Genomic DNA, 21,818 nt, shown 5'->3' with positions numbered 1-21,818 from the left:
TAAGTATAAATCTCTATCGAAGTCAATGGTATTATTACAGATTTACATCAGCATGAGGGTTGACTTTGGATCTCTGAAGAAAAAATTACTATTCCAGTTCTTTAATAAGCAGTGATGGAATAACTTGAAAATGTCTAGAAATCATAAACTAGCAGCAACTAAATCAATGGGAGGTTTTGGATTCGCAACGAAAGCAGATCAGATAGAGTCAGTGAAAGAAAACCCTGCACAATTCTTTTAAAAATTACAACTGAAGGTGATCAATGTTTTCTTTGACCCTTTGCCTGGTATGTTAAAATTAGATTATAATGGTTTTCTATAGTTGATTATTAAAGAATCTGAACAAATTATTCTGTTTACTAATGAAAAATCTTTGTCAGAGTTTTATTCATTAGTCATTGTAATAAAAATGAGATGACTAACCTGGGAAATTCGTGGGACTCTTTAGCTGTGTTTAAACAAACAAAACTTTCTAGTAATAGATGTCAAATACAGATAGAGGAAAATGACAAATACATTAATGGCTTTTAATTAGATCTACTGATGAAAAGTGCTATATAAAAGGTTGGCTATTATTATTATTAATAATTATGTTTTTGTTTCTTTGATTTTAGGAAATTAGCTGCATTAATGTTTTGTTATTATTTTGAAAACTGATGGAGAACATATCGGTTTTTTGATAACTTACAAAAAACCTTCCAATTTCTTGAAATATAATACAATTTCTACTAGTCCTCTTCTCTATAATTATTTTTTTCATTATGATTTTTTAACAGTACCTAGCCGTCATTCTAGATGCTTTTTGATCCAAATGGCTATAATCTTTTGACTATTATCACAATCAAACTTTAAAAAGGGCTGAACTAATCACATGTATCATTCTGATTTGTGGATAACATTTGGTTTTTGTAATAACAATGAAAGTTATCATATTTGATTTATTTAACATTAACCCCCCCCCTTCCCCAACACTTCTTTATTCTCCTGCAAGTTGTATAACATTTTTAGATGTACCAGTATGTCAGATTTTCATTTAAATTTAGGATGGAAGATCTTGATTTCCCAGTAGTGTGTCCACAAAAAAAAATTTTTTTTTTTTTTGCCTGGCTTAAAGGTAGAATCAGCATCCAGGTTATTGTTCAATCATCTCTATTGATTACTGTTCAAGAATGATTGATATTTTTCCACTTTGCTGCTCTATTATGTTGCTTTCAACAGTATTTTCTTTTGTATGTCTTGTATATTTTGGCTCTGAAACTATGTAGATGGCATTTATTTTGTTAAGTAGATATGAAAGATATCTCTAAACAGTTTTTTTAACACAACATAAGCAACAAAAATTAAAAGGTGAATTAGTTGTTGATTTCTCGGTGACTGATTTCTCAGTCTATTTGCTAAATTCATACGCAAAAATGGTTATAATCTGACAAGTGTCAGTTTATAACTCTAGATAATTTATAAAGTATTTTAAAATATAACTTTAAAAACATAACTGTGGTGTCATATAACCATTATAAGGTAAATTCAGATCTCTGAAATGTTAAATAGGTGTGTGTAATTTAAACTATCATTATTCAAAGCAGTCAAATCTATTTTAAGATAATGTAGAATGACTACATATCTCTTTGTACAAAAGGAAAAAAGGAGGTGTATTCAAATATTTTAGAGCTATTTCACAATTGCTTTGATGCTGTTAGATAAATTTGTTGTGTGAGAATGATTTTTACTAAACCATTAGAAGATTTTAATTTATAGAACCCTGAATTGGTCAACATGCCCTTTGTTTGTTTTTCTGTGCAACACAGGAATAATGCTATATTAACCCAAAGCAGAGGTAGAGTACCTGTATATATTTCAGCATTTTGAAAGGTATAGCTAAAATTTTATGTCTGAAACATACTCCTTTGAAAGAACTTATATATTTTTGATCTACTAATTTTCTGAGGAACAAAACTAACTGATGAAATGGATTAAGTAACTGCTTTAGTGTTCAATTTTGTCTGTTTGAGGATTTTTTCCTATACATTATATAAAATTAACATAGCCTTAGGAGTTAAAAGAATTGCAGAGACTTCAATGATGAGGAGGATGAAGCATATTATCACATGATAGTTTTTATTGCTACTTTTATGCCAGGTAATTGGCCTAATAACTCACATTGAAACCTCTGATTCCAACACACCAAATAATACACCTGAGATGAGGAATTACAACAGATGCCATCTTTCATTGGTCATATAGCACTGATAGGACCTTGGGCCTGAAACAATGAAGAGAGAAGCTCAGTGGCTTATTTGCATCTCAATACCGTCTTTACAGAGTGGGGGTGGGGGCAGGGAAGAAGATGCGGTAATCTGCTTTCTGATTGCTATCCAACATTATTTCTGAATTACTGTGTAAGCAGATCTATTCTAACTTCTCTTGGGAGGCTCAAGGGCACTATAGTGCAGTAGTTTACAGGGATGAGGGTTTAGCATGCCAACCCACTTGTTCTGAAGTATTAGTTGGTTTTGCAGCCTTTAGTCAGAGTCTGTAACAAAGGGACAGAGTGAGTTTCCAGATCTTGAGGTGCTAGGTAAATAGCACAGCTTTACAGTAATTGTTCTGCTGCACGGGTGACTGTGCACAGTTATTGACTGTAGCTGGAGTCTCCCAGGCAGTCTGCAAAGGCTCGGCTTCCAACTCTCACTGATACCTCATGCCATTTAACGCTGTGGTTTATTTCATGAACTGTACATTAACAGTACGTACATGTGCACATGTGTGTATCTTCCACCACATTGCCTTACTTTAACAGACAGTCTTGCATTTACACTTAGACTTATTAACATAAATGCATCTACCTAATGAAATGTATTGGGTTTTTGTAACATAATCAGTGGTCTAAAATTGGGTGAAAATCAGTAAAAACAGAATAATAGCTTTTGTGAAACCTGGGATTTTTTTTTGTAAAAATCGGTAACAACTGAAAATGGAGAGTCTTATGCATGAAGCACATAAGGGCCTACCATTGAGGAAGAATTAAAAAAAAAAGGAAAGAATAGTATGGAAACTACAAACATCTTGTTTTGAACTGATTTTCTTCTGTTTCTGTCCTACCTTGCTACTGAAATGCAAAACCAAAACATTGACGTAGGTCAGTAAAATATGGTTTTCATAAACGCTGCTACCATTCTGTGAATTTTCAAACCCCATTTTAATACTATCTTTAAGCTTATGAATTCCTGACACTCAGCTGATTCTTAACTCACTTCTTGATCAGAAGTCAGTGCATACTGAAAAACAAGCTGCTGTGGTTTTGCATGTCTCCAGCCAGGAAAAAATATTTGTACCATTTACTGTGAAAAAGTCTCCCGTACCCTTCCCAAACAGTCTGTCTCATTCTTCCCACCTCCCATACCTCAGTAGAGCATGTGACTGAAGAAACAATTAATCTTTTTTTTTTCTCCCCCTACACAAGGGATGTATGTTACCTCATGTAATTCTAAGGGACTTGTGATTCATCCACTGAAACAATAACATTCTAAACTGACATATTTGATTCACTCACAGCATGATTTCATTAACATCATTATTATTGATGCAATAGGTTCCAACAGCCAGCGTGACAATTGAAGGAGCTTCTGCCCTCAATCGTGTCCGTTGGGCCCAGGCTGGTAAAGAGGTAGCAGTTGGAGATTCAGAAGGCCGCATCTGGATCTATGATGTTGGAGAGGTACTTGTTCTTTTAAAATTAATTAATTAATTAATTAATATTTCCAATATTTGTCATACCACTGAATGTTAGAAAACATCATACATTTATGTGCATGAGAAGGACACTTCCCTTTGGTGATCCAGATGGTTTTTAATGGTGTCATTGATTTGGAGTGCTACACAACTTTGAAATGTACCTTTAAATACAGCTAAGTTTAGCTGTTTAATTCCAGATCTGAAGAAGAAATCTTTTTCAAATGTCTTGTGATTTATTCTCACTATTTATAGTTTTATTGTCAATAAGTGTTTGGTTTTTGGCTACATTTACTAGGGATAGAAGAATATAAAACATTACAATATAAAAGGTACAAAAGATAGATATTATAATATAATATAAAATATTCCAAACACTCCCCTCTAGGATTCACCTTTTGCATTTCAGTAACTCATATTTCATGACTGACTCCACTTTATCTACCAATACAGATTTTTCTCATCATGACATATAAAGCACCACTCAGTATCCCTGATACCATTGCCTGAATATTTACAGTGGCTCCAACAACAGAAAATGGAGAGGTGGTGGTTTGGAGGTTAGCAGATGCTTGTGTGGTGTGAAATAGCAGGATACATATTCCGTCTTTTAAGGCTGTTTTCAATTTCCTCTACTACATACAAAAAGTAAGCTGAAGTATGTTGTGCATGGATGGAGCCTGTCTCTTTGTTGATGAATGCAGTATGAAATGTTCAGCTGCATTACGATTCTTTGGAATAGTCAAGGGTGAATCTCTGAGCAATCAGCCTTTATGTAGAGAATTTGTTTTCATCATTATCTGTGATAGGATACTGGGGTATCCATCTCTACACAGTAGGGAAACATTACAGAATGCATTGAGTATTATCTGTAACTTGCATAAAGTGATTTTATGGCCCAGAGCAAAGTTGCTTGAGCATGACTCATATTTTTGGATTGCATATGCTTGTGCAGGAGGTGCCTTTCCTCACAAATGGCTGCTGAAACTTCTTGCTATATAATTTCTAAATTGTCTAAAGTTATTACACTCAAATGTCCACTACAGTGCTGGCAGGGGAGACCATTTTATTTATTTATTATTTTTGTATTATTTCTCTGAAGTGATGGGTTTTTTTCCCCCTTTCTAAGTGATATGACAGACTATTGCAATATTTGCAATGACAGTATAGTCCGGTCTTGTCTATTGTCTAGACAGGCTATAGAAATGTCTCTTTGACTTATCATACACCAAACCATTCATAAGGTTGTTTCTCTCTGCAAGATTAATCATGAGAAAATGTACTTTATCCAGAGGGAGTAATATTTATATTGTTTTTCTTTTTTTCTGCATAATCAGAAAAATACTACCTGCAAAATTAATCTCAGGGATACACTCCTCATGAAAAATAAAGGCGTACTTATATTACTTGTAAAAAGAGAGTAATCAGTATTCAGGTCTGAGAGTCCAGATCAGTGTTGTATAATGAAGACCAGCGATACTCAGACCTCAGTGGTTCAGGAGCCAAATTAGTGATCAACATTACTCAAGAGAGCAACAGCAGTGTGAATTCATTGTTTCATTCAGTATCGTTTTCCTCGTTTTACATATGGGGAAATGGAGGAACAATGAGGATTCCTCCCCCTTTCTCCCCCCCCCCCAATTGCTGCCTCGTTGATTCCCATTTCTGTTTTTAAAAAGGGGTTCAAAGGGTTACCGATACCCTAGCAGGGCAACTCCTGTCATTACTAAGGGCTTAGCTACACTTGCGAGTTAGAGTGCATTAAAGCAGCCCCAGGCGCCCTAGCTCACTACCCGTCCACACTGGCAAGGCACGTAGAGTGCTCTGACTCCATGGCTAGAGCGCTCCTGGTACTCCACTTGGCGAGAAGATAAACGCTTGTTGTGCCTTGGCTGAAATGCCCGGGTGTCAGTATGAACGAGGTGCTGCATTACTGTGCTCTGATCAGCCTCCGGAAATGTCCCATAATCCCCTTAAGTCAAGTGGCCACTCTTCTTATTGTTTTGAACTCGCTCTAGGAATACGGAAATGCCCTTTGAAAGCTCCATTTCTGACAGCCAGCTGCTTATCTGCCTCAAGACAAAGCAACCATTGCTGTGGAATTCTGTGTGTGAGAGAGAGTGAGGTTGGCGGGGAGGGGAGAGTCTGCTGCTGTTTGAACTTACAAGACAGCATGCTGATATGCTCTCAGATTCTCCAAAACCCACTCTCTCTCCCCCCACATACACGCAACACACTCCCTGTCACGCTCTATCCCCCCCCCCCCCATTTGAAAAGCACATTGCAGCCACTTGCATGCTGGGATAGCTACCACAATGCACTGCTCTCTGTGGCCGTTTCAAGAGTGCTAATGTGGCCATGCCAGTGCGCTTGTAGCTGTCAGTGTGGACACACTGCAGCGCTTTCCCTACTGCGCTCTACGAAGGCTGGTTTAACTGAAAGCACTCTACATCTGCAAGTGTAGACATGCCCTAAGAGTTACTAGAGCTAGCCTAAGTCAGATGCAGACATACGCAGCGATCAGAGTGCCAGTTTAAATCACTAATAGGATTTCATACTGGTGGCCCTGAGAACAGAAGTTGAAGATAGTGAATAACAGCAGCTTAATTTATTACACCCCCATGTCAGTTCATAAAGAGTCCTCTTAAAAGTAATTCAGATGTAGGTACACTTAGTGCCTGATCTAACTCCTGTTGAAGTCAATGACATCATTGGATCAAGCTCTTAATAAGGGTCTGGTGTAGGAAAATATGTTTGCAGCCTTGTCAGTGGTGCAAACTGTGGACACTGACTTCCTAGCAGATTGCCTTATCCAGAAGTAAAATGAAGCCTGCTGACAAAAGACGATACAGTAGGGAAAAGCGTATTGAGGCTGGGAGCTCACTGCCTTGCCGTTCCAGTCCTGTCCCTCCTTTCCTTTCCCTTCCCTTCATCTCTCCTCATCCTGCCACACAGAGCATGGGAGTGCCTATAACCTCAAGTCTGAAAAAAATGCCCCTGGTGACACCCTCAACTGGGAGGAGGAGTCACTAAATTCCAACGTAAGGACAAGATGTTTAGAAAGCAAGCTGACAATCTTACCACAACCCACTAATTCTATACTTATTGGACTATCTAATTCTAATCTAAACTCATCTTGCCCTCACACTGCCCGGATAGATCGTCTAAGCTGTGTAGATATTTATTCCTCACTGAGCATCTGAGGGTATGTCTACACTACCCGCCGAATTGGCGGGCAGCGATCGATCCAGTGGGGATCGACTTATGGTGTGTAGTCTAGACACGATAAATTGACCCCCGAGTGCTCTCCCATCATCTCCCGTACTCCAGCTCTGCGAGAGGCGCAGGTGGAGTCGACGGGGGAGCAGCAGCAGTTGATTCACTGTGGTGAAGACACCATGGTAAGTCAATCTAAGTACGTCGACTTCAGCTACGTTATTCATGTAGCTGAAGCTGTATAACTTAGTTCGATCCCCCCACAGCGTAGAGCAGGGCTTAGTGTCTCTCTTCGGGAACAGTCCTGCACCAGTATAGTCAATGGGAGTTTTGCTATTGCTTTGAATGGGAACAGGCCCTTAATCAGGAGCATTGTCTCCATTGCAGGAGTGCTCCTCGGCAGCTTTCCTCTTTTCTTCAGCATATCATGGACAACAGTGGCCTCCCCCCTTGTGCCTTGATCTATTGGGATTTGCCCTCCCCGCTCATCTTTTTAAACTGTCTCAGTCCAAGTGGTTGCCGCATGGCTCCTCTCTTCTTTTTCAGTGGCTGATTTTTGAAACAGAGTTGTTAGCAGAGAAATCTGGATTTTTTGAGGCCGTGGGCCCTTTAAAATTCACCCCTAACTATAGTGAGTCATAATCAGCATTCATTAGTGCCAGGGTACACTGTGCTCTGAAGTGGAAAGAGTCTCTAGGATTACATCGCTCAGAAGGCAGCAGGCTGCTTTGCAGAGATCCTACATATGCTCATATCCTACAAAATAGTCAGATACCATATTTTTCGTATTTGCCCAGTCTTTAAAACCTACCCTATTCTTCTTGTTACATTCCAGATACTACATTGGATTGGCCATATTGTTGCTAAATGGTGGTTTCTTGTACCCACAGTTCAAGAAGGATATTAATAAATTGGAGAAGGTTCAGAGGAGAGCCACGAGAATGATTAAAGGATTAGAAAACCTGCCTTATTAGTGATAGACTGAAGGAACTCAATCTATTTGTCTTAACAAAAAGAAGGTTAAAGGGTGAATTGATTAATCTATAAGTATCTAAATGGGGTAGAAATATTTAATAGATGGGCTCTTCAGTATAGCATAGAAAGGCATAACACGATTCAATGGCTGGAAGCTGAAGTTGGGCCAATTCAGGCTGGAAATAAGATTTAAATTTTTAACAATGAGAGTGATTAACCATTGGAACAGTTTACCAAGGGTCCTGGTGGATTCGCTATCACTGAAAATTTTAAAATCAAGATTGGATGTTTTTCTAAAAGATCTGCTCAAGGAATTATTGTGGGAAAGTTCTGTAGCCTGTGTTATACAGGAGGCCAGACTAGATGATCACAGTGTCTCTTCTGGCCTTGGAATCTATGAACTGAAAAAAGAAGATATGTTGAGTTGAACATCATCCAAAAGCACAATCATGTTTAAAATCATATTTCGTAAAATAATAAAATCCACTTTTCCTGTACAAATGAACTGGGGCACAAAACTGACATGACAAGCTTGGAACAGAGCAGGAAACCTATTTTGATATCAAATTAAAGCGATGAGGTTCTTATCTTGTTAGTTCCATCACTGTTTTTATTCTGTCTTCTAGAGAGCAATAGAATTTGCATCTGTGATTTCTAATTAAAATATATGGTGTTTAGAGAGCCTCATATGGCCTATCTGCAAACCTCAGATCTAGGGCCCAAACTTGCATTCCTTGCTCAGTCAGAATTCCCTTTGAGATCATGGATGTTTTGCCCAAGTAAGGACTTTAGGATAAGGCCCTTCTGTTTTGACAGGTTATCAATCGATGATCTTTATGACATCACAAGTGCAGAAACATGGGTAATGAGACAGAACCCATGACCACGGAATTAAAAATAATGGGGATATTTTCAGCTAAACCAGATAATGTTGTGTTTTACAGCACGTATTTTTAGTTGTTTGATTTTGACATCGTGTCTGAAAATAACTGAACACATTTATTTTCACAGTGAGGGGTCTATTTTCTCTTCCATGCTTGTGTTTTACGCCCATTAGCATTAATGGGAGTCATGTGCATGCTTCCAGGGGAGAATAGACTTAAATAATCCATATATATGTGTACGTGTGGTGGTTTCTGAGAACAACTTGTAGATCAGTAGCTGATGGCTTAAAAAATTGAGGGTTGGGGGAATCGGATTCTTTCAGTGTGACAGGATCTTAAACATACTTAATTCAATCAGAGAATATAACCAGTCGTTAATGAGTGTTCATTCCTGCTAGATCGGAATAAGTTCACTTTCACAGGACTTATAATTGAGAGATATTTTTTGAAAAGACTGTATGTAAAATGTACCGTGAGTCAATTTGGCTTCTGTTGTCTTACAGCTTCTTTACTCAGTAGCCAGGGCTCTACATGGTAATAGCTGATTTTAGAACATGGACCATTGACTGTAGATTTATTCACATGCCCCGATGATTGATTGATAGACCTAACTGTGCATGCTTCAATGATGTTACACAGATGCTGCTGTCCTAAATATTCTCTATCAACAATGTTTGCTGCTTATCTGAATTGAGTTAGAATGTTGTTTGTAGCTCCAGTTGTGAAAGCAGCAGCTTCTCTTCCACCTTCCATTATTTCTTTTTTCCATTAATCCTTTCAGGGGAAGAATTTGATAGCGGTGGGGGAAATAGATAGAAATTTCAGATCAATAATCTGTTAGTTGATGGTAGTAAAACATAGAATTTGGAAAAAAAGAAAAAGCGTTTTTGACACAAGGAGAGAAATTATGATCTAAAAGAGTGTTTGAAGTTGTAATTTAGAGGGGCCTATTATCACATATGACTTGTTTCGTTAGACTGATTAACTAATGGAAATAACAGTGGTTGCATCTGTTTGGCAGGGTTATCAGACAGGTTAGTGTTAGGGTCAGTAGCAATCAGGATCCAAATGGAGAAAAGTAAGACATGATATTCCCCAGACTCCACCCACAAACCAAGTTCCACCCCCTGGAGACACCGAAAAGAGAAAGCATTCACAGTAAACTGTGCAGATCTTCATTAAAAGATAATCTTGCTCCTTTCTTGCATGCTTTGACCAGTAGTGAAATAATTAACAGTTAAAAGGAGCAATCCACATCTCTTTCAGCGCTGTTGTTTCAGGCTTTCTGCAGACTCAGGTATACATTGTGGCATTGGTTTATATGTGGTTCACATTCTGAAATGTATCTTTGCCACTATAAGTGCTAGAGTTTTTATTATTTTAAAAATGAAGCAAATCTTAGATTCTGGGATTCAAGAAGGCAGCTACCTGAAAGGGAAAAAAAGTACCCACTCACCCAGCCACCACAGATCAGTCCAGTTCAGTCCCTGATAGCTGTGATGTTAATGAATCCCAGAGAAAAAGATAACTCCGTTGACTACTTTATGTGCAGGCTGAAAAGCTTGGAAAAAATTACCAAAAAAAAAAAAAAAAAGTTCAGGAAAGGGTTGGAAAGTCTTAGGTGTATATCATCTCTTCAACACTGTAGCATGGAGAGAGAAAGTAAGAGCAGCTATTGGTAAAATCTAGCTGGAAGGAGGGATCAAAACCTGAAGAGGAATCATTCCTCCTTCTCCCCAAGATGGTGGTGACCGTCTGTGTAAATACATTGTGCTCAGGCCTCGGGGATGATTTTGAGAGGCATGGCCAGCGGGTGGGGAAGTAGCTGCTCTCTGAATCATGCCGGCAAACTGGTGGTGTTGTAAGCAGTAGCATAGCTAGGAGTGGAAATTTGGATGGGCCCCAACTTATGATGGACAGGCAATGAGCAAAGGTCTGATGTCACAGCCAGTCATGTGAAATGATATATTCTATATTATTGCATATTATATCGCATTTGAATGCCGGGAACAGGATTGTCGGGGGATAGCTAGGTTAGACCAGGGACTTGAGTGCAGGGAGCCTGGGGGCAGAGCTGGCCAGTGGAGAGAGGAGCAGGCCACTTAGCCCCACAGGCAGGCATGGGTTAAGCTGGAGTGGGCAGGGGGGTTGGTTGGCACCTGCATGGGGCCCGGCTCTCGCTGAAGTTGTCTGGGCTGGGAGAAGTTGCAGCCCTGGGTGGAGGCAGCAATGGGGCTGGATGGGCTGCTGCTCTCCACACTTTGCTGGCCCCAGCATTCCGCAGACAGTCCAAGAGCCACCTGCTATTGAGCCAGGAGTTCCTGATCCACAACCAGCTTCTTCATTCACACAGGCTGATATCTGGGCCTGATATAGCGGGCCGTGACCTACCCAAGCCCACCTGTGGCTATGCCCCGTTCTGCTCCCACTGAAGTCAGGGATAAAATTTCCTTTGACGTCAATGGCAGCAGAATCAGCCCCAAATATCTGCTCTATGGATTGCGAGGTTCAGAGCAGGGAGCACTGGATGAGGGGACCATAGAGAGGGACTAGCATTCCACGTATGTACCCTGAGTTTCACAGATTTCACCATGGATCTTGGGTCATCCATGGGGTCAGAGGGTCACAACGAGGGTCTCGTCTCTGCAACTAAAAGCCTCTCTACCCCCAGGGGATGATAGATCACAAACTGTATGTTTCATCTTGTGGAGTTTTCCAGGAGAGTTTTCTCCTGTGGTAGATCCTTCCTGAGGAGACATGATAGGGCTCTGACGTGATTTACAGTGGTTTAAGAAAGACATTTTTGCTGCAGTACTGACACTGGATTCCACAATTTGTAAACGTTTTATTATAAACATCCAAGATGAAACACTAGAATTAAAAGTAACTTTTAGAAGTCTGACAGCAGAATGGCTCAAGTGCATATTCTGGATATGTAACATAAAGTACTGCCAAGCAGTAACATAAAGTGACTCAGACAAAGTTTCACTAGGAAGGGTTGGGTACAAAGCTAGTGTCAGAATGTAATCATTGTAATGAACAGCAGAATCCGGGTATAAATGATTGTGAAGTGGAAGTAACCAAGGGTTTGATCCTGCTCCCAGTGAAGTCAAGGGGAATTTTGCCATTGACATCTATGGTATCCAGATGAGGACATTTGATTCCAGTGGATCAGGACTTTAGTCTCCTATTATTTTCAAAACAATGTTTTAACCAAGCTATAACCCAGACTGGTTGCTGCGAAAAGTTTTGAAGAACCATTTTAATTTCCCCCCAGTGTTGTAATGTAATTGGAGGCTAAAAAAGAAGGGGGTGGGAGGGGGCTCATAGAGGAAGAAAAGACAGGATACAACAAATGCATGGTTTTCATATGGTTTACATTTAGGCAATGATCATTTTGCTTTATATGAAAAAGTGAGAGAAAGCTTTGTCATCTCATGCCTACTTATTTATAATTTAAATAGAAATAGTTGCACCAGTGACTGATGTATCCAGTGTTCACAAAGGTATTTTTGAAGTAGCTTAAATAAGAACTCCCTAATGAAAAAAATGCACTGTTTTGAAATCAGTCAATTTAATTACTGTGTTTTATGAAAGCCATTACCCATTGCTGATTACTAGAGTGATAAAATCTTTAAGCTTTGGTAGCCTCCATAGGGGGTGAGCTGATCTAAGTAGCGCAGAGTCCAGTCATTATCACCCTAAATACTTGTGTTTCTCATTACAATATTCATTACCTTAGGTTACTTTGGATGCATTGGTGTGTTTCCCCAGTGGAGAAATAACACTATATTAAGTTAAAACTTAACGTTTAAATCTGTTTTCCAGTTTCAAATCTGGCTTATTCATATCCATTCACAAATATACTTATGTGCGGGTATGTATGGGAGTAATGTCCATATCTAAAATGGTAAAAAAATGTGATTTATCTTGTACCTTCAATCTCTCTCTCTCTCCTTCATCTGCATAGTTTCTGAGAGCCTCACACTCATTAATGGATTATGTTCTCATGACACCCCTCTGAGCTAGGGAAATATTATGCTCATTTTACACATGGGAAACTGAGGCATGGGGTAGCTTAAGTGACTGGCTCAAAGACACACAATACATGTATAGCTGGACTGGGAACTGAACCTAGATACCCTCAGTACCAGTCCAGTGCCCCGTCTACTAGACTGTGTTTCCCTTCCTTTTCCAGATTTGTCCTTTTTACTGCTTCACCTGCACTCTGCCTTGCTGACCCACATCCATTGCAGACTCCTCCTAGTGTTCTAAACCTTTGAGCAGCTTCAAACATCTGCCATTGTTTTCAAGGTGATCTGCCAAAGGCTTTTTTAAAACCCAGAATTGTGTTTATATCAGCATAGGTGCTAGAACTAGGGGTGCTCCCGCGCCCCATGGCTCAAAGTGTTTTCTGTTGTATAGAGGGTTTACAGATTGGCTAAATGAGTCTCAGCACCCCCACTGTACAAATTGATCCAGCACCCTTGTATATCAGTTTTTGTTTCTTTAAAAAGACTTGAAATCTGTATGCATGGAGGTTTCTAACAATATATTCTGCTTATTTACCATATAAATATGAGGAATGTTAATTCTTACCTTCCCTGGTTTTGCTGGAGGACTCCTCGGGAGTCTCGGGAAATGTTTCAGGTGAGCTTTATGCCTAACTGGCAGGAAGGGAGTTGGAATCTCTAAGAAAGATATCCTTTCTCTCAAATGTTAGCTAGGTATTCGAGTTAGAGGCATTAACAAAAACAACCAAAAATTCAGGTTTTAAACTGTATGATTTAAAAGCCCTTTGACTCTTAATTGCTTAGCTCTCAGTCTCTTATGATGTAACTTGTCACTAGTTCTCCAGATGTAACATTTCACTAGGTCTCCAGAGAGTTTGCTAGAGGAGACAAGACTTGGATTTCTAATATGAAACAAGAAAACGTCTCCTAGTCCTTTTGCTATATGGTAAAGAAGCAAAAAAGGTTCAACTCCAAGTGTTTTTGTTGTTGTGTCACATTTAAAACAGCCTCATGTTTCCTATTTTCCCCACAAAGGCCCAGATCCTCCCCTGTGGAGAGGGAGAGCAAACAAACTACATATAACAGATGTTAATAATGTAGCTTATTCCACTGCTAGTAGGTGCTCAGATGCTGTGGGAGAGGAGAAAATAGACTAGGGGGTCATCCTGTCCCCCATGGTAAAACCTGCAGGAGGAAGAGCAAGGTCACAGATACCCTCCCACATTACCCAGCCCAGGGATGAGGGGTAGGGGAGAAGATTTGCCCCCTTGCAGAAAAGGCAGCGGGGCTGGCTGCAAACCTGACACGTCCCTTTCTCTGGAGGCTCTGTGTATTTGCACTAGCTCAGGCACCAGTAGTGGCTCCCCACCTGTGGCTGCCCTGAAATCCTGTGGGGAGGCTCTGTGGAAAAAATAATTCACTACCAGGCTTTCCTGAGTAGAGGAGGTAGAATGGCAGCCTCGCCCAGTCCCTCAGCACTGATCCTGGGTGGGTTGAATTAAATATAGCAGAGCAGCTGAATGCTGACAGTGAAAACTTGCACCTTAAAATAATAAATTAGTGTACATGAATAATAAAAAATTCACAGGAAGATTCTGCCCCTCCCCATTGTAAAAACCGTTGTGAATGTATAGGCAGAAGCCCTATTTTAAACGTTAGGTTTTAACCTAATATAGTGTTGTTCCACTGGGAAAACCCACCAATGCTTATGAGAAGACTGGTAAATGTGCATAGCTCGTATGTAATGCAGAGTATCAAGGGAAAATACTTCATGCTGAATTCACTTAAATATGTTAGTATGTGTGAAGTGCGTTCATGCACTCTCATTGTGGGGATAAATGCTTCATGGAGATAAACCTTCTCATAAAAGAGCTAGTTTGTATAATTAATCTTCTGTGGTTTCAACCTGCCACATTCAACAGCAATTTGGGTTCTGAGGGAGTCCTTAATTATGGTGTTAATTAATTAGTTATGGTTTGCAAAATTGTTGCATTTAATAGTACAAAGCTATTGAATTCATGATTTAGAAAAAGAGCCACTTAGCCTAAAAACCACAGCTGAGGATGCAGAGACACTTGGACCCTCAACGTATACTACCCAGCAGCTACGGCTGCACATCTGAAGTTTAATTTTTCTGTCTGATAAGTTGTGTCACACTGTCTGGAGTGGCTCACAATCGTGAATGCCAACCTCAGGGAAGACTGTCAAGAAGCAGGGCAAAAACTCCAAACTGTTTGTGTGTTCTATAGTTAGATTTCATCAACCCAGTAACAAGTGTGAACTCCTAAAGCACTATAGCAGTCTTACCATGAAGTCACAGACAGTCCCCTTGGGATTCCGGTCTATCTTGCCACCCAGGCAAGCTGGACTTTATGATAGATGGTTCCTTACCCCAAAACTAACAACAACAAGGTTACTCCCAGTACCAAAAAACGAGTCACTTACCCCAGGTCAGTTGTACTCAGATCTCAAAGCAAAGACAACACTTGTAGCCAATCCTGTAACAAACTCACTAAAGGTTTAGTAATTAGGAAAAAGAAATGAGAGTTGTTTATAAGGTTAAAGCAGGTAAACATACACACACAAATGAAGCACTATCTTGAATTCTAAAGGTAATAGAAGCTTCTCTAATAAGCAAGCTTTTATGTCTTTTAGGGCCAACCCAAGCCAAGCAGCTTGGGTTTCTCTTGTTTATGTTTAGGAACCTTTGTCCAAACAGCATAAAGATACCAATTTCTCCTTAACAGGAATTTTTATGCCCTTCTCCCAAAATTCAAGCTGAGATGGGACACGGGCTTGTGCACATACCCTCTTCAGGGTACTTGTGGCACCTTAGAGACTAACAAATTTATTTGAGCATAAGCTTTCGTGAAGTGAGCTCTAGCTCAGGAAAGCTTATGCTCAAATAAATTTGTTAGTCTCTAAGGTGTCACAAGTCCTCCTTTTCTTTTTGCGAATACAGACTAACACGGCTACTACTCTGAAACCTCTTCAGGGTGTGGGTGTATGGGGGGGAGCAATCAACAGAGTCTTTTGTCCAGAATGGCTTGTCTGATGTTGATAGACCTTCTGTTGGGGAGGAGATAACACCTCTTATGGTGAACTAGCACTTGGTAATACTTCTCCCTGACTGTGAGGAAATTGCAAACTTGACAAACCTTTTTATAGTTACAGAGCAAACATTCAAACATTACCTTATAACGTGTGATACAGGTATTATAAGTAAGATTAATACATGCAGCATCCTACAAGCATCCTATAAAATCTCACCACTAAATACATTCTTATAACGCTAACATTTATTTCAACCGTACTAACGCACAGGTGAGCCAAACTGGTTTCCAGTTATGCATTTGTCAATGTTCAGTAAGGCCCAAGGCCTTGGCATGAGCTGGCACTTGGACTGCCAGCATCACAGGTTGTATTGTATTGGTGTGTGCTTGGTGTCTATACAGTGTACTTTGAAGGACAGCAGTGTGACTTTAAAACAAAAATCAGCGACTTCACATTGATGCTTTCAAAGAAATGAAATCTAGGTAATGGCAGCAGTTCTTATGCAAACCAAAAGTACTGTACACCTAGTAGGCAGGGTTTGTTTGTGTTAGTAGAACTCACTTGCAGGCCCCTGCCAGGTGAGAGTCCACTGAAAGCTGAGTAGTAGTGGAAAAAGTCTCCACAATCCCTGTTCAACTAGGAACCCTAGACTGAGCCATATATTCGTAGGCTATAAGGGACCGCTGTGACCATCTAGTCTGACCACTTGCATAACGAAGGCCATAGAACTTCTCCAAAATAATTCCTGTTTAAGATGGAGCAGTTAGAAAAACATCCATTCTTGGTTTCAAAATTGCCAGTGATGGAGAATCCCCCAGAACCTTTGTGTAAGTTGTTTCAGTGGTTAATTACGCTCACAATTAATGTGCCTGGAGGCTGGATAGCATGGAAGGATAGCGCTGGCCCGGAATGGGATGGGGTCAGGCCAACCAGTAGATGCGTAATTCATTTATTTTTCTAGGTGGCCCTGGTCTGAATTTCAAGCTGCTCTCCTCTGGTAAAACCCCAGAGTCAAATCCTCTTTCCGTTGCTGCTGCCCTTTTTGACACAGAGGGGGATAGTTATATCCCCAATGGCCCATTGAGTTGAATCTCCAGAATGGCTGACTCCAAGCATTCAAAAATCACGTTGGCCTTCTCTCCCCCAAAATTATGAGATTTTAAAAAATAATAGGTGTTGGGGTTTATTTGGTTTCTGGTTTTGAGCCCTTTGGATTCACATTTTTCAAGCTTTTCTCCGCAACCTTGAGGATTAGAAACATCCTTTTTTAGATGAATGCTGAGATTCTAATGAGCTTTAAGTGAATGCTGAGAGTCACATGGCTCCAGGATATGGAACTTTAAGAAAAAACATTAAATATCCTGAGTCTTGCACTAAAATTGCAGCAGTTGGCAACACTGAAAAATGGAAATTGAACTGGAGCTGGGAATCTTAAAGGAGACAGATGACGTTGTGGGTGGGGGAGAGTGTTTCACTCGGGTTGTGAAGCACCCAATATGTTTATAGTGCTGTAGAATCTATTAATAATATATAACTTGGAAACCCTTGCTCCCCAGGACAGCCCTACTGTGGAGGCAACATGGGTAGCTTCTGTGGAGCCTGGCAGAGCTGTGATGTTGTCCCTCTTACACACATACTTAGTGACTGGCCATTACATTTAATTAAAGTAGCCTCATATTAGATTCTTTGTGTGTGTCTGTTTAGAGGGGAGCGTCCTAGTAAACACTGAGCATTCTCCCACTCCCACTGAAGACTTCATAGGTTTCAGTGGAAGCAAGTGCAGGTAGGAGAAAATAGCCATGAAATGGGTGGTGAAAGCCCCACAGTTTCACTTGGGTCAACGTGCAAGCCTTATTCTCCATCTTTTGCATGTCAGAGCCCCCTTTACACATATGCTTGGTGGGCTCAGTAAGGGGGATTGCCTTCTGTTGAATGCTGACCGCAATTTGCACACCCTTCCCCTGTAAAATTAAACCAAGCAATGCACATGCTGGGAGCCCGTTCCTGCAGGCATAATTCACCTGCTCCTTTACCCACGTGACTAGGCCCACTGACCTCATTGAGATTGTTCATGTCCATGTTGTCTTTAATTCAAAAATCAGGAGATTATAAGAAACTCCTGAGATTTAAAAAAAAAAAAAAAAAAAAGACCCAAGAGAACATTCCTACCTATCAGCCTATCTCCTTGTGGCTGTTCAACCCTTTTCTCCATAGCACAACAGTAATGCAGGATATCAGTGTGTTCATCATGTCACTTAAAAATAACAGAAGAGATTCTGTTTTAAACCACAGCTTGGAAGTGAATTTGTTTGAGACCCTGGATGTAAGGTCTTTGTAAGTGTATATGGCAGACTTTGAACCAAAGCTGCTATTTTAGGTGCTGCTGGTGGTGCTGGCTGTAGCTAGCGTTGCCCGACTCTTCTCTTTGCTTATAACTTTACCAATTTTTCAGGCTGAAACTTTCTGTGCTTGGCATCTGCTTCAGGCTAAACTTTTTTGGAAATTCAGTTCCGCCAAGCTTGAGATTAGGGAAAAGAACATAAGGTTGTTTTTTTTTTGTTTTGTTTTTTTAACATGGGCAAAATTAACAGCTGTTTTGTTGAAAAGCTCGAGTGTCTCCCTGCTTTAGAACAGCCATGCAGTAAGGGACACTAATTCAGCAGGGGACAATTTAGCAAATTGTTGGCCTGTCATCAGGGCTGGGTCTTTTGCTGCTTTTGTGGAAAAACACACCTTTGAAAGAAAATCCCTTGAAATTTGATTACATGATCCCATACTGTTTCTTCCCAGGACTCCTGTGGGACGTGGACTGAGGATGAATCAGGGCTGTGTAGTGATGCAGGCTATTTTCTGTGGGACCCCTGCCTCATTTGTTTCAGAAGTTGGCAGGTATGCAGTGAATGAGGCAAGAAGCTGCCCAAGAAGGGCTCATGGTTAAGGCATTTGAATACTATGGTAGAGAACTGGGTTCCAGCCTTGCTTCTGTGGCATCATTCCTGTCTGAAGCTAGGCAAGTCATTTAAACCAAACTTTTCACAGGTGGTCACTAATCGTGTGTCCCTTGTTTTCAGGGTGCCTGACTTGAGACCCTGGTGTCTGATTTGCAGAAGTCCTGAGTGCTAAAAGCCAGTGGTGGATTAATGCATAGGCCCACAGCCTATTTGGGGGTCCCCATGAGGAGCGCCAGAACCTGTGTAGAAGTGGGGGGGCAGATGGAGGGTATGGGGCACCCCACAGTGGCCGGGGTTCCCTGGGTGGCTCTTACCACTGCCCGGCTCTGGCCTCTGGCCTGGTGAGGGGACAGGGCCTTGCGGGGAAGAGGAGGAGCAGGGGAAAGGGCCCACCTCAGCCCCTCACTAGGAAGAGGCTGGCACCACTAGCAGGGGCTGCACTTCACAGCAGGGGAGCTGATCAGCCCGCTGTGAAGTGCAGCCCCTGCCGGTCTGTGCCTGCCAGAGGCCTCTATACCCATGTAACAAAGTGGGTGGGCATGGCCCTTGTGATTCCAGCACCCCTAGGCCCTCAGGCTGTGGAGGGGCCAAATGTTCTTTGTGCCTAGGGCCCCAATAAACCTTCCTCCGCCTTTGCTCACAGCTGTAGCTGAAGTCAATGGGAGCTGTGCTTTAAACATAGAAAGTGCTATATAGTGCTAAGTACTCTGAAAAAGCAGGTGCTGGACATGTCAAATTGGGTACACAAAGTTCCTGCTGGTAATAGCTCACCTTACCTGATCACTCTCGTTACAGTCTATATGGTAACACCCATTGTTTCATGTTCTCTGTGTATATAAAATCTCCCCACTGTATTTTCCACAGCATGCATCCGATGAAGTGAGCTGTAGCTCACGAAAGCTTGTGCTCAAATAAATTTGTTGGTCTCTAAGGTGTCACAAGTACTCCTGTTCTTTTTGTGGATACAGACTAACACGGCTGCTACTCTGAAACAAAGTTCATGGCCAGTTTTGATCTTAATATAGGAATTGCCATTCTAGTTGAGACTGAGGTCCCTCCAGCCCAATATACTGTCTCAGACAGTGACCAGCACCATTTGCTTCAGAGGAAAGTTGAAGAATCCTGCAGTAGAGATGTGGAATAATCTGCCTCCCATTTTAGGTTTCTCATTCCCAGTATGTAAAATGAGGATATTACATCACCTCATGGAGACGGTGAAAATAAATTAATATTTGTGAAGCACTGAGATCCTGAAATGTTGAGTGCCACAGAAAAGCCTTTAAGCACAGTAATATGAATAGAGTGAAGTAAATAAGACCTGGGGCCACCCGTCGACCAGAGATGAGCTAGCAAGACATTGAATAGCTGCTCATTCAGTGAGCTTCATCCAGCCTGTGCACTGAATAAGACAGAGGTACTGTGGAGAAAATAGAATGTGGTGTAATGTATTTATAGACCATAGCATAGTTCATATACACAAGGGGGCAATCGTAATACTGACATTTCCTATCTTTCGAGTGCTTGGCTTTGCAACTTTAATGCTCTTTTAACATAGTTGTTTGTGTGTAACATATGTATAGTTCACGGCCAATGTTTGAGTATTTTCTGGATGTTAGTGTTGCTCCAACAGAGCTGTGTATCAGACTGAGGAGTTTAAGTTTAAGCAATCAATATTTAAATGTTCAGTTTAAGATCCAAACCCATTACAGAAAGAAAGAAATTGTTTTGATCATTGTCTTCACACAAACACTGTAATTCTTTTTAAAGTTGTGTTTTATATCAAGAACAAAATGTACAATCAAATAATAACTTAAAAGCTATTACTTCTGTCTTACAGAAAGAAAATCAAACTTCACATAAGTTATATTCTATTTCTGTTGGAAGATAGAGGTTAAGTATTTTGATTGTGTAATCTAATCTTTAATCCTTTTTTTACTAGTATAGCACTAGTTAAATCAGATCCTGCTGGAAGTAACTCATAGCAGACGTTAATCTAGATGAGGGCTAAGTAATGAACTTCACAGAAGGCTGGTGTATACTGTGTCTGTGACACTAGACTGACTGCTGTGAGTAGAATAAATGCAGTATTTAGGCTGCTTATGGTATTTCAGTCCTTCAGTTAAGTAAACAAATATATACAGAGCTACACTGGAGTGTATCCTTTGTGGTCTAAATACTATATCATCTGCATGCAGTATGCTGGCTTTGAGTTCTTACCAGTGGTTTCATCCATTGTTAACAGTGATGCTAGGCTCTCCCAAGAGTTAAATACAGTGGTACTGTAGTTATGTGAAAAAAGGTGCCCTTGGTTACATTGGTGGCCATTTCACTGTGTATTACCTCCCACTTTGTTTCCATCCATGTGTGTGGCATAGGGAGTCGTCTGGAAAAATATAGACATTTTTCAATCATATTTTATAATTGATTGAAAAAAAATCATAGGGAGTGGCCTGGAAAAATATAGACCCTTTTCAAACACACACATGTATACATATGCTTGAGAAAAATATCAAAGGCATTTTGCAACTGAGTTCAGTAGGGCAAGCTCAGGCCCAAAATGGGTATGTGCATAGAAATGTTTGTATATGTAGATATTATTTTCGCTTTGACGTGCAGCATTGAAATTAGTGATAAAATACTTATTCACTGAATTTGGATTGGATTGGATGCCTTAGGGTGAATTATAACTGTCTGGATTTTTTATGTGTAAACTTACGGGCCTGATCTGAAAATGCTACACTTCACACAGAATGCAGGATTGGAACAATAATTAGAAAAAAGGTATCTAACTAGAACACTCTGTGTAATATTTACACTTTATCATCTTAAAAATATTTTTCTCAGCCATTTAATACATTTTCTCATGTGGAACTCTATTCACAAAGTGTTTACAATGAATTTCTTTTCAATACAGCACTTCATTTTATATGATAATATGGATAGCATTCTGTGTAGAATAAACAAAGTAATATTCTCTTGTGGTTAGAGGGTTTTTT

The 21,818-nt window shown here is 40.3% G+C and overlaps 1 protein-coding gene across 10 annotated transcripts in view; it reads left to right on the top strand.

The window, feature by feature from the left end:
* Positions 1-21,818, top strand: part of DYNC1I1 (dynein cytoplasmic 1 intermediate chain 1) — a 272,137-nt gene that overhangs the window by 242,465 nt on the left and 7,854 nt on the right. For 9 of the 10 annotated variants that reach the window (XM_073333889.2, XM_073333887.2, XM_073333886.2 and 6 more), the window contains one exon: positions 3,590-3,715. In XM_073333889.2, coding sequence (XP_073189990.2) covers positions 3,590-3,715 — 126 coding nt within the window. Of the gene's footprint in view, positions 1-3,589; positions 3,716-4,182; positions 4,290-21,818 lie in introns of all 10 variants that reach the window. The other variant, XR_012157549.2, reaches the window with a different exon arrangement.

The sequence above is a fragment of the Lepidochelys kempii genome, chromosome 2, assembly GCF_965140285.1.
Source record: "Lepidochelys kempii isolate rLepKem1 chromosome 2, rLepKem1.hap1, whole genome shotgun sequence".
NCBI lineage: Eukaryota > Metazoa > Chordata > Testudines > Cheloniidae > Lepidochelys > Lepidochelys kempii.
The sequence above is the reverse complement of the archived record's forward strand: the minus strand, read 5'-3'. Positions and strand labels throughout refer to the sequence as shown.